We start from the raw sequence: 12,756 nt of genomic DNA, 5'->3' as shown, positions 1-12,756 counted from the left end.
ATAAAAGAATTCGTATGAGAAATATCAGTAACTAGGATTCCACTATTTTTAAAACTAACGAAGCTACAGCTCTTGTGTGGAAGGGTGGCTGGAAGACCTTGGTTCAACGGCTAGCTCTGCCACTGACAAGCTGTGTGACCTTGAAAAAGTCTGTCAAATACCTGGGTCCTCAGTTTGTTCATATTACACAAGGAGGAGCGGAACTAGACTCTCTTGGTTCTTGGCAGTTCTGAAATTTGCACAGTCTAAGTGAAGTATATTATTTATTTATTATTTTTTTTGCGGTACGCGGGACTCTCACTGTTGTGGCCTCTCCCATTGCGCAGCACAGGCTCCGGACGCGCAGGCTCAGCGGCCATGGCTCACGGGCCCAGCCGCTCCGCGGCATGTGGGATCTTCCCGGACCGGGACACGAACCCATGTCCCCTGCATCGGCAGGCAGACTCTCAACCACTGCACCACCTGGGAAGCCACGAAGTATATTATTTAGATCCTTTGTTGTATCTTCTTTGTTCCATAATATTTGAAGGTGATAACAGGTTTTCAAATAATTCTGATTGATATTAAATTAAGGAACTAGATGCCCTTTCAGTTCAAGTTGTAGGGTCACTTCACCATCTTGATAAAAATGGCAGCTGACAAATATACCATTGGCTATGGTTTCTGTGGAATGTGGATATGGGTTCCAGAAATATGTAAGGTGAGTGAGATCCACCTGGATTAGAGTCAGTATTAGAAGAGGCGCAGTGCTTAAGTCAGCATTCAACGCTACCATTGTCTTCTTAATACCAACCACTGCATGACACAGAGCTAAATGCTAACAAACGAGCAGGATGATGAGGAGGGATAATTGATAGAAGATACAAGCAAATCGCTAAACTACAAGGGGCTATGAGGACTCAAAGGGAAGACGTGTCTTATCTGAGTCTGGGAATGGCTTCCTGGGGAAGGAAGAACAGAGGCTGGGAACCTCAGGAGGGGATGAGTAGAAACAAGGGTCATGGAACCATTCCAGCTAGTTTGGAAGCTTACAAGCGTTTCGGCCTTGGGAAAGCCACATGGCCTCTGCACTGAAAAAGAAGGAGGAAAGATAACCCGCTCTGCTGTCTCGGAGCTTGTAGTGAGGACCAAAGGAAGCATATCAAAGTACTTGGAGACGTGAACGAGTATGATCCTGTGATTACAGTTTACCAGCCCATTATTTCAGTCTGTTCAAATGAGAAATATTTTCACAGTAAAGCTGACATCTGATAGAAAATAAGTAACAGCTCAGTGTCTCAAGCTCTACTGCAGAGTCTATTCTCAACTGAGCAGTCTCCACTGGGATTTCGGGATAGTGGTAGGACGAAGTGTTTCTCTGAAGGCTGACAATGAATTCAGGGAGGCCCAGAACTCCTTGTTCATTTTTGTTTTATTGAGTCTGTCAGCAGCACTCAGCACAACTGCCATGTGAAGCTGGGATACAGGACAGTAAACTTTCATGCCTCAAATCTCTTCCTACTAGGTCACTTCATAGAGACTTGTGTGTTTATATACTTACTCTGATTTAAGTGTTTCATTGTTGCTAATAAATAGAAAACATTTAAAGCACTCTGAGGTCTGGATCCTGGCGGCTATGGGTGGGGTACTAGCATCGTCTTTCCCTCTCTTTACATGGCCTCCTCTATGACTTTATAGTTGACATGAACTACACTGAAAGCTCTATCCACTGGTGGATTTTTACGATATATATAAACTTACTTCTTTTTTTTTCTTTTGTGCCTTTGTAGCACTGGATTGGATCTTATTATATCATTAGACGTCAGTTCTTTATGGTCAAAGGCTGCTCTGCTTGGGTAGGTTGTCAGAGGCAACAAAAGAGGAGACCAAGACTTAGCAAGCGTGAATCCCCGGATCACAAGGACATCTGGTAGGAGAGTCAAGACTTGGCCCAGTGTCCCAATTCCTAGCTCAGGCTCCTGGCAAGACCCAGGACACCACACTGCGATAGATCTCCAATTAGCAGATATGCCAAGTGATGTTAGTTATCATTTGACATTTACTAATAATGTCAATGGATCAGCCATTACATATACTTAACTAAAACTACCACCTTGCTGGGTTGGCCGTCTGAAACCCCCTTAGTGCTCTGCAGCTTGCTTTATCTTCCCCTACAGATATCATCATGCCACGAACTTGTTCTCAGGAGCTTTTTACACATGACTCCCTCCTTCTGCCCAGTTTCTCATGTCTCAGAAATACCAGTTTAAAGTCCTAACTTTTGGACAATTATCTTGATTGTTTTTACTTGGTAAGACTCTGAATGTAAAAGTGGGGAATACTATTTTTTAGATACTTATGCTATTACATTTTTTCTCTTAAACCTTGGAGAAAATTTTTCTTAACGCTTGTAGAATTGGCTCCATTATTCTCTATATTACATATACTATCTTTTTAATGTCAAAAGTACTCTATTAAAATTACAGATTCCACTAACAACATTTTGGAATTTAGTATACAGAATTCTGCAACCATAAGAGTGAATGGTTTATAGGAAGATCAACCATATTTAGCTAGGAAAAAACTTACAAAGATGGATAGGTTTAGATAACATATTCGTTTCTCCTTTCAATTAAACCCAACAAATCACACAAGTAGATAATTCAAACGGTTATTTTAGCAATTTTTTCCCGCTCTGTATGACCCTAATAATTCTCAATGCTGAGCAGACAGAATTTACCTTAAGTTTGTAACCAAAACTCAGATACCTCATTGACCAGAAACTTCATCCTTTATTCCTTTTATAGATATGCCATAATCTTGACTATTTCATATTAAAAATATATACTTATACAGCCTACATATACATAAAAAAGTAAATATGAGACTGTAGGTTTTTTTCATAGTCTGACTCCTAAGCCTTACCAGAAAAAAAAAATGCTGCCTTATGTATTAGAGAAATGATGGATTGTATTTCTGACACTTAATGAAATTTTGTACAGGAGAAATGACATAAAACTGTGTATTTCTGAAGAAAATGGATATAGGCACAGGAAAACAATAATTTTAAATCAAGCAAAGAATAAATACATGCTCAAATGTTGAAGTCAACAACCGATGAAAGGACAGAAATCCTTCAGAATCAAAATGTAGGTTGAACTTGGAGGTCCACGTTGATCAGACAGAGCTCTGGCAGTGGAATCCACAGACAGACTGACTCAAAGACAGTTCGACAACTGCCAACACGATTGCTGGGAGCTCTGCCAAAGAGCCAAAGGCTGGGATTACCACCCAGCGCCTGGCATCCTAGTCCTCGTGTTTGAAGCTTTCTCTCTTATACTTCATCCAATATTTTTGTTTGGCTCAAAAGCATCAAGGATTCACAGATTTTTTTAGATCATTAAATGTTCTTATTTTCAAGAAATGTAACATTAGTTGTAAAAGAGCACACTTTTTCTCTGGAGTGTAAAGAAAATTTTGGTGACTTGCTTTAAGTTCAAATAGAGAAATCAGCATTAAAGACTCTTTAAATCTTTATTTTATTAGGTTACTCTTCACCCGCAAAATAAGAAATACATGTTCATAATATGAAATAATTTAGTGTCTCACTGCATCATAAACTCTTAGAAAACTGGTCCTTTTTAGAGCTCTAATGTCTTGGTCTTCACATGGCTCACGAGGCTATACCTGGGTCAGTTGGCCCCCGGCATTAAGCGTGGTTATAAGGAGAAGCAGGTGCTCAACTATTTCCTTGAGTTACGAGGAAGCAGGTGGGCAGAACAACCTCCTGAGTTACAAGAGACGTGCGCTCCTGTTTCTCAGGGCAGTGTCCTTTGAATTTGCCCGCTGAGCTGCTAGACCATTAGGTATGTGGAGTTGTGGCCTGTAGGCAATTCATCTGCTATTAGGCAAATTCTACATTAGGAATTCTTGGAGTCATGTAGAGAAACCAGTTTTTCACCCCACTTAAAACTGTGCACATCCCACATGGAAAGCTTACCTTGGGATCGCGAAGGAACAGAGCCTTAAGGATCAGCGAGTGAACATCCCCGATGAGTGGGTAATGCATCAGAAGGCCAAGACAGGTCTGGTAGTTACTAGAGATCACTAAATAAAAGGGGAAAAAAAGCAATTGAGAAGCAATGCTGTTTCAGATACCTGCATTACTAAGAGAAACAAAATTAACAACTTAGATTCAAAGAAAGCAAACCAGTAACTCGACTGATTTGGACGAAAGGAAATAGGGAGAGGGGATTGTTACCAAATGGCCTTTGAAGCAGCACACTGTACTAATATACCAGCACTCATCGTCAGGGCGGTGTTGGAAGGAAGAGCCTCAGATATAGATTTGTGTGTGCGCTTGTAACACAAATAAACTCCTAGAAGCATGCACATTTATTGCCATTTATATGGCTGTATTTAAATGTCTCTAGTTTTGCTGCTTGGAAATTAGTAACAAAAATCTTATGAATGGGAAAGAACCAGCTTAAAATTCTCATAAAATATTATGTACCCTGATTACTATGCTTCACAACTTACATATGTTACATTTATTTTTTGTATATATAAATATTACATAGTTCAAAATTAAAGAGAATATAATTTCTTCCAATTATTTGTTTTCCTAAAGGTAACAAGAAATTTAGGAAAGATATTTATGCAGCATTTCTTGGAGGAAAAGTGTCAAAATCTTCATAGGTTAGTCTAACTGTGCTCCTTAGACCGTCATTTAATTTTTTTTCCCCAAATCAACCTAATTATGGCTGCAATTATTAAACACATCTTTTCAGGCAGGTCTATGTAAACTACTTCATTTCTTGGCAATCCATCTGCCACTGCTGTCACAGTTGCGCCCATTAGCGACTCTTGTTTTGTAAGCTAGGCTGACGGCCTCGGCAGCATGATTGTGAACAAACTTTACAGTTGCAACTTCCTGTGGCTGTGACTGAATCCTTTTCATTAATCAGAACGGTTAGCTGAAAAATATTCCGTAGGAAAACAACTGTGACTCACTAGAAACAATGTAAGTCACAAAATAATTTTTTTGTGATCAGAAATACCCTTGACTCTTAGGTTTTTCTTTCCTTCTTCTGCTGGGAACATCCCCCTTCCCATGAACATTATGGAGAAAGGGGACAGGACTGGGCAAAATGAATAATTATAATCTATGTAAGGAACCACTTTATCATTTTCATTTCCTTTGCTTATCTGACAGCTTGTAATTTCATACATCTGCTTTCATTTGTGAAGTACTCACTTATCCTACCCTTTCTTTATCTGTTCAGACTCCTCTTTTCTTATTTGTTCATTTTATCATATTCACATTCAGTTGCCTGTTGTCTTTTTTACTCTAGAATTCAAAAACCTAGGGTACTGAGAATAGTATAACATTTTCATGTCCAGTTTTCTTTGGGATCTAACAAATAAATAAAACTTAGATAATCAATTCATTTCCTAACTCATAAAGTTATTTTCCCAAATGCTATAATGGTTATATATTAGTAACTGACCCAGGAAGAACTCTTGTATATTTTGTAAGACAGGCAGGAGAGTTTAGTGGAAATGGTTCTGGGCTCGGGATTCAAAGATGTGGGCTTTGGGGCTTCCCTGGTGGCGCAGTGGTTGAGAGTCTGCCTGCCGATGCAGGGGACACGGGTTCGTGCCCTGGTCTGGGAAGATCCCACATGCCGCAGAGTGGCTGGGCCCGTGAGCCATGGCCGCTGAGCCTGCGCGTCCGGAGCCTGTGCTCCGCAACGGGAGAGGCCACAACAGCGAGAGGCCCGTGTACCGCAAAAAAAAAAAAAAACGAAAAAGATGTGGGCTTTCATCCTGGGACGCCACTTGAAAACGTTTCATAAAGTTGCCTGGAGACTCAGTGACATAATCTAAGTGACTGATTTATAGCAGCCGCTCAAAACCGGTTGGGAGTAACCTCTCAGAGCTGAAGTTCAGTCATTTGGAAAACAACTTTACGATTAAAAAAAATTTACCTGCCTACCTCATTCATTCCAATAATCATTTGTTGAGTACCTAATCCATGACAGGCCCTACGTTAGGAGGCGAGGTGGAGATGAACAAAACACAGTCCTCACCCTGGAGAAAATGAAAGTACAGAGAGCAGACACGTAACAACAAGCAGTTGTTACTACTACTACTACCTCTAAGATGATAACGAATTGTTGAAGTCTTTCCGAGACCAGGCCAGGCCCCATACCAAGAACGTTACCGGCATATCTCATTTAACTTCTATGACGATCTTATCACAGGGTACAATTATTATTATCCCTGTTTAACAGATGTGAAAACTAATCCTTGGAGGGATTAAATCATTTGCCCAGATCACACAATGATTTGGTGGTAGACCAAGATTTGACATTCAGAAGTCTAGTGGCAGGGTCAGGGCTTTGTTTTGAAAGGCCATTGTTTTGAAAAGCAAGTGACATAATGGATGCAAATAATCACTGCAAACAGGAAAGTCATTTAACGTTAGGGCTCTTGTGTAGTAGTTTTCAGTAGCTTGGAAGATCAGATTAACCCAGTGTGTAAAGCAGCCTGACATAGGTAGGCATTTATTTGGAGGGACCAGAGCGACAATCCTATGTTATTACAACTTGAAAAAAACTTTTGAAACTATAGGAAGCTGTAAAATACATTTTACAAATACAAATAAAATACATTTTACAAAATAAGGGAAGCTAAATAACATATTAATATTCTACTTGCATAACAAACGAAGGAGCTAACGTTCTTTCTCCTATCCATCCATCTATCCATCCATCCACCCATCCATCAATCCATCCCTCCAGTCACTGAATATCATGTACGTTTGCTGAGCATCTACAAAATCCTGTGCCAGGCAGTAGCACTAGGGACATGATGGCGAATGAGTCTGAGCTGTGAAAGGTAGCAGAACGTGGCACCCTGAAGTCTGGCTACAGGGGCTCAGGACGCGCCACCTCCAAATATGCCCCTTTGGTATATTGACTATTTTGAGCTGGAGACGTTTTCTCTGAACTCCGCTTATCTTTAACTCCCTAAGTGCTCCAAAAGGAACTCAACTGTCATAAATCCCTCCAGCCAAACTTTGTCACAAAGATACCTTGCATCTATTCTTCTCAGGGTCCATTCATCTTTCCTAAAAATCATTTACTCTCCCCTAAGAGGCCTACAACACCCCTCCTCTTCCTCTATTGAGGTGGTGTTTAATCCTGAAATCTAAAGCCATCTCTTTGAGGGTCGCTCATTTTCCCCTGGGTATCTCCCGTATGTGCGTGAGGTATACATGTTAATCAACTTGCCTGTTTATCTCTCAATCATTTTGTGAAAGAATCTCAGAGGAAAATCTAACTGGGTAGAGGTAAGGTTTCACCTTCCTCTTGCCCCCTGCCTTCTGATAATGCCATCTCTAATTTCTTAATGAAAACTTGTATTTCCACCTCGAATTTCTTAATGAAAACTTGTACTTTTCATTTGCAATTACATGTGCCAGTATTACGTCCCTTTTGAATAACTGTGTCCAATTTAGCGCACTCGGAAGAGAATAATACGAGCTATTTTAAAAATAAAATGGTAGGAATCTGACAGGAGAAGAATTTAGTTATGATCTTTGCAGCAAATTTTTCTTGAACTTGCAAAACTAATCCACAACACTGTTCCTTCTCCAGTGTTTATTCTATCAGAGCAGGGCAGTGACACAAGGAAAAAAAAGTGAAGGACTAAAAAAAGACTGAGTTTTGCTATCTACCTACATTTGAAATCAAGGATGTATATGCTTTATTGAGAAGATCATATGGTTTTTATTCTTCAATTTGTTAATGTGATGTATCACACTGATTAATTTGAAGATATTGAAAAATCCTTGTATCCCTTGGAAAAACCCCTCTTGATCATGGTGTCTGGGCCTTTTACTGTACTGTTGGATTTGGTTTGCTAGTATTTTGTTGAGGATTTTTGCGTCCATGTTCATCAGTGATACTGGCCTGTAATTTTCCATTTTTGTGGAATCTTTGTCTGGTTTTGGTATCAGGGTGATGGTGGCCTCATACAAGGAGCTTGGAAGTGTTCCTTCCTCGGCAGTTTTTTGGAAGAGTTTCAGAAGGACAGGTGTTAACTCTTGCACACAAGGATGCACACAAGGATGTACATGCTTTAAAAACAAAGTACTAAAGCCACACTCCGAAGTGCTTATTCAGGGAAGGTTAAGACAAAGGTGAGCGGCGTTTAGGAAAACCTATGGAATCTGAAATCAGATGATCTAGATTAGATCTAGATCAGAAGGCTGGCTAGTCATTTACTGTGGGTGTGAATTTACGCAAGCTGCTTAGCTTCACTAAACCTTATTTCTCTCATTTATAAAAAGCATTTACCCTATCTGTAGGGATTCTGTAAGAACGGCACGGAAGTGAGGTCATGTGCTTCCCCATCTTGCTTGACTCTTGCTAAATAAACAGCACTCCCACCACCCGAAGCAGAGCTGACTTTGCTGCTTCTACCTTTAAATCAGCGGTCCCCAAATTTTCTGGCACCAGGGACCAGTTTTGTGGAAGACAATTTTTCCACGGATGGGGGGCGGGGGTTGGGGAGGGATGGTTCGGGCGGTACTGCGAGCGATGGGGGGCGATGGGGAGCGATGGGGAGCAATTAGGGGGCGATGGGGGGCAATGGGGGGTGATGGGGGGCAGCAGATGAGGCTTCGCTCGCTCCCCTGCCGCTCACCTCCTGCTCCTAACAGGCGGCAGACCCGTACCCAGGGGTTGGGGGGCCCTGCTTTAAAGGGCCTAAACTGTTCTGGAGTGGTCTAAGGGAGTTGGTTTAAATAGTCTCTCCAAACCAATACCGTATGCTAACACATATATATGGGATCTAAAAAAAAAAAAGGTCATGAAAAACCTAGGGGCAAGATGGGAATAAAGACACAGACCTACTAGAGAATGGACTTGAGGACACGGGGAGGGGAAGGGTAAGCTGGGACGAAGTGAGAGAGTGGTATGGACATATATACACTACCAAACGTAAAATAGATAGCTAGTGGGAAGCAGCCGCCATAGCACAGGGACATCAGCTCGGTGCTGTGTGACCACCTAGAGGGGTGGGATAGGGAGGGTGGGGGGGAGGGAGACGCAAGAGGGAGGAGATACGGGGATATAGGTATATGTGTAGATGATTCACTGTGTTATAAAGCAGAAACTAGGGGCTTCCCTGGTGGCGCAGTGGTTGAGAGTCCGCCTGCCGATGCAGGGGACACGGGTTCGTGCCCCGGTCCGGGAAGATCCCACATGCCGCGGAGCGGCTGGGTCCGTGAGCCATGGCCGCTAAGCCTGCGCGTCCGGAGCCTGTGCTCCGCAACGGGAGAGGCCACAGCAGTGAGAGGCCCGCGTACCGCAAAAAAAAAAAAAAAAAAAAAAAAAAAAAAAAAAGCAGAAACTAACACACCATTGTAGAGCAATTATACTCCAATAAAGATGTTAAAAATAAATAAAAAAATAAAATAAATAAATTTCTCCAGTAGTAACAAACAAAATGAGCTCAGTAAAGATAACCAGAGACATGATTGTTTTGAGAAAGTTTAAAGCAACGGGACCATTAGCTTATGTCTGAGTCAGAGTTAACTATACTTACAACTGGAACATTTTGAAGTGAAACACTAGTCAAATTATTTATTTCACATTTAGATATACCTTCTCAAGGTAACAAGATGGACTGAGAACAACTACCATCTCTAACATGTTAAAAAAAAAAGCCAGTAAGCACGTATAATATGTGTACAATTTGCCATATACGACCACACCCCAGCACTGAAACTCAACCCTCCACCCACCTCCACGTCACTCTTCATCTCTCCCACATGAAGTTGTATCAAAATTTTGGTTAGAATAACTTCTCGAGTTTTCATTTTTATAACCAGGCAAATGTTATCACAGCTGAACAACACAGTATATCATGACTACTCTTTCTTGTATAGCCTCGTTCCTTTCCTGGAATTTATAACTGCCTGCTTTTTCATTTGCTTTGCTGTGTATATTTTTAACAGTAATTTAATCTTAAATGCTCCCCTAGTCATATAAATCTCCCCTTAATACTTTTAAAACATTTAGACGTTTTGTCAATTTCCTTTTTTTTTAGGAAATTGCTCATGAGGCCTCTGGCCTGCTCCCTCACCCTGAGGATGTCCTTTACTTCTTGCACGTGTTGTATCCTTATTTCCTAGAGTACCTACCTGCTTCTTTCTTGCTTTTCTCCCTCATTTTGGTGGAGGCCATCTCTCCAAAAGCTTTATGCTCAGGACAAAAATTTTTTGAAAACTTCTCTGTTTGAAAGATTTTATTTTGACATTAATTAATAGCCTGGTTAGGTACCGAATTCTAGGTTGGAAATACTTTTCCCTGAGATTCTTGGGAGCATTGTTCCAGAGTTTCCTGGCTTCCAGTTGGAAAGTCTCAAACCGTTCCAATTCCTAATCCTTTCTGTGATCTGTTTTCTCTTCTCTTCCCCCACATTGTTCTGTAGATTGATGATAAATACCTTGGTTTGCATCTGTTTTCATACATAACAGACCCTTTCAATTTAGAAACTCATGTGCCTTTGTTGAACTAGAAATTTCTCTTTGTTTCTTTGATGATTTTCTCCCTCCCGTTTTACTTTGTTTATTTTGTTTCTTATTCCTTCCTTCCCCCCTCCCTCCCTCCTTTTCTTCTTCTTCTTTTTTTTTTTTATTTTTATAAGAAATCATGATAGCTAGATGTTGGATTTCCCGGCCTGGTCCTCTAATTTTCTTTCTTGCTTTCTCACGGTTTCATGTGCTTCTTTCTGGGACACTTCTTCAATTTTATATTCCAGCCACCTATTTCCATGATACTTTATTTTCAGTTACACGTTTCCCTTTGAATAATGTATCTCCCAGCTCTCTGAGAAGTTTTCTCCTCCCTGCACAGTCTCTGTGGCCTCCAAGTTGCTTTCTTCCTGGCTGCTTGTTTAGATCTCTGTTTTCATGTCGACGCTCTCCTCAATCCTGTGGTGGTTTGGGGCTACCTGCCCCACTGGCAGTAGAAAGGCATCTTGAAGACAGCTGTGTGCGCATAGCTGGGTGGGTTTGTGAATGCTGGGGGTTGACATAGGTCACGCTTGGGCCACTCCAAGCCTTTTCTCTTGTGCTGACTAGATTCCCTCAGAGAAGATTCTCCCAAACTCTTCCCGGAGGGAGACAGTCTAGCTTCGACGTCCTGAGAAAGAAGACTGGCGGTTCAACAGTCACTGAAATTTCCTGAGCCCCAGGTTCAAAGACCCTCCACTTTACCGTCCGCAGAGGAAAAATCCTGAAGGTACATTTGGAGATCTGGGTGTAACTGCTTCTTAAATAGACTTTCAACCAGTTCTCATTTTTTAGTCTTAACTCCTTCCCTCCCCCTACCAATTTCCAGAAGTACCCAACACTGCCAACTTCTACACTTTTAGGAATTCTATGGGTTATTTCTTGGCTTTCTCCATTATCAATTTTGTATTTAGCTTTCTTGGATCTGATAAGTCAGTTATCACTCACCCATCTGTTTTCCTGCTTCCAAAACTACCCTAATTGTCTCCTTCCTAATTCTCTGTGTCCTATGGGTTGATGCTATTTCAATGGGGTTTTAGGAGCAATGGAGGTAAATGCAGGACCTTAACATAACATCTCATATCTGATATCCTTATCACTTTAATGACATTTCTACTGAACCCCTGGGCAGGTGGATTGAAGGGAAAGAAGAATCTAGGTGGGGAGGCAATTGGGTGGAGAAATGAGGAAATAAGTAGTCAGGAAGCAAACATCACCACCTTCCTTTCTCTGTGCATCAGACAGAATGGCCCCAGTCACCCTGCAGGACTCTTCACACTCTCCTTTGGCAGCAACACATGGACATGGAAGCTTGAGTATTCCTGGGTAAAATTCCAGTGACGCATGTAATTTTGCTGGCTTTTGCCCATAAAAGTTATCCTAGGGTTCCTGAATCCATCTGTCATACTGCTTTCCAGGGCAACAGAAAACTGTGGAATGGGAGTAAGTGTGTGGAAGGGTAAGATTACGGTACAGGAGATAAGCCACTTCTTCCCCTTTATAGAAGGCCAGGGTGAGGTATCAACTATTAATTTTGAACATGGAACAGAATTTCAGCAGGAAATTAATTCTCTTTTCATGTCTCTATTTCTAGAGTTGTATAAATTAAAATTCTTTTGAGGCAAAAAATAGACATTAAAAAGACAACATGACACAGTAGAAGGGGCAAAATCCAAAACACTGACACCACCAATGCTGGTGTCGATGTGGAGCAACAAGAAATTTCAGGCATTGCTGGTGGGAATGCAGAGTGGTACAGCCATACGGAAAGGCAGTTGTGTGTGATTTTTCAGGCCTGACCATAGGCAATTAGAAAGGTATGATAATTAATTTTATGTTTTCAACTCGACCAGCCTAAAGGATGCCCAGATAGCCGGTAAACATGATTCCTGGGTGTGTCTGTGAGTGTGCGACTGGAAGAGATGAGCACTGGATTCGGTAGACTTGAGTGAAGAGATCCATCCTTGTCGATAAGTGGGCATCGCCCAATCCGCTGGGAGCCCAAAGGGAACAAAAAGGCCAAGGAAGGGTGAATTCTCTCTCTCTTTGGGCTACGATGTCCTGGATATTGGAGTTCTTAGTTCTCAGGCCTTTGGATTCTGGGACTTACACCATCGGCCCCCTGGTTCTCAGGCCTTCAGACTTGGACTGAATTATGCCACTGGCTTTCCTGGTTCCCAGCTTACAGA

At 41.5% G+C, this 12,756-nt stretch overlaps 1 protein-coding gene across 2 annotated transcripts in view; it reads right to left on the bottom strand.

Annotated features, from left to right (window-relative positions):
• Positions 1 to 12,756, bottom strand: part of TBC1D5 (TBC1 domain family member 5) — a 538,167-nt gene that overhangs the window by 119,962 nt on the left and 405,449 nt on the right. For both annotated transcript variants that reach the window (XM_082654224.1, XM_082654225.1), the window contains exon 15: positions 3,980 to 4,086. In XM_082654224.1, the coding sequence (XP_082510350.1) occupies positions 3,980 to 4,086 (107 nt within the window). The remainder of the gene's footprint in view (positions 1 to 3,979; positions 4,087 to 12,756) is intronic.

This window comes from Grampus griseus (genome assembly GCF_964374135.1).
Source record: "Grampus griseus genome assembly, chromosome: 5".
Lineage (NCBI taxonomy): Eukaryota > Metazoa > Chordata > Mammalia > Artiodactyla > Delphinidae > Grampus > Grampus griseus.
The sequence above is the reverse complement of the archived record's forward strand: the minus strand, read 5'-3'. Positions and strand labels throughout refer to the sequence as shown.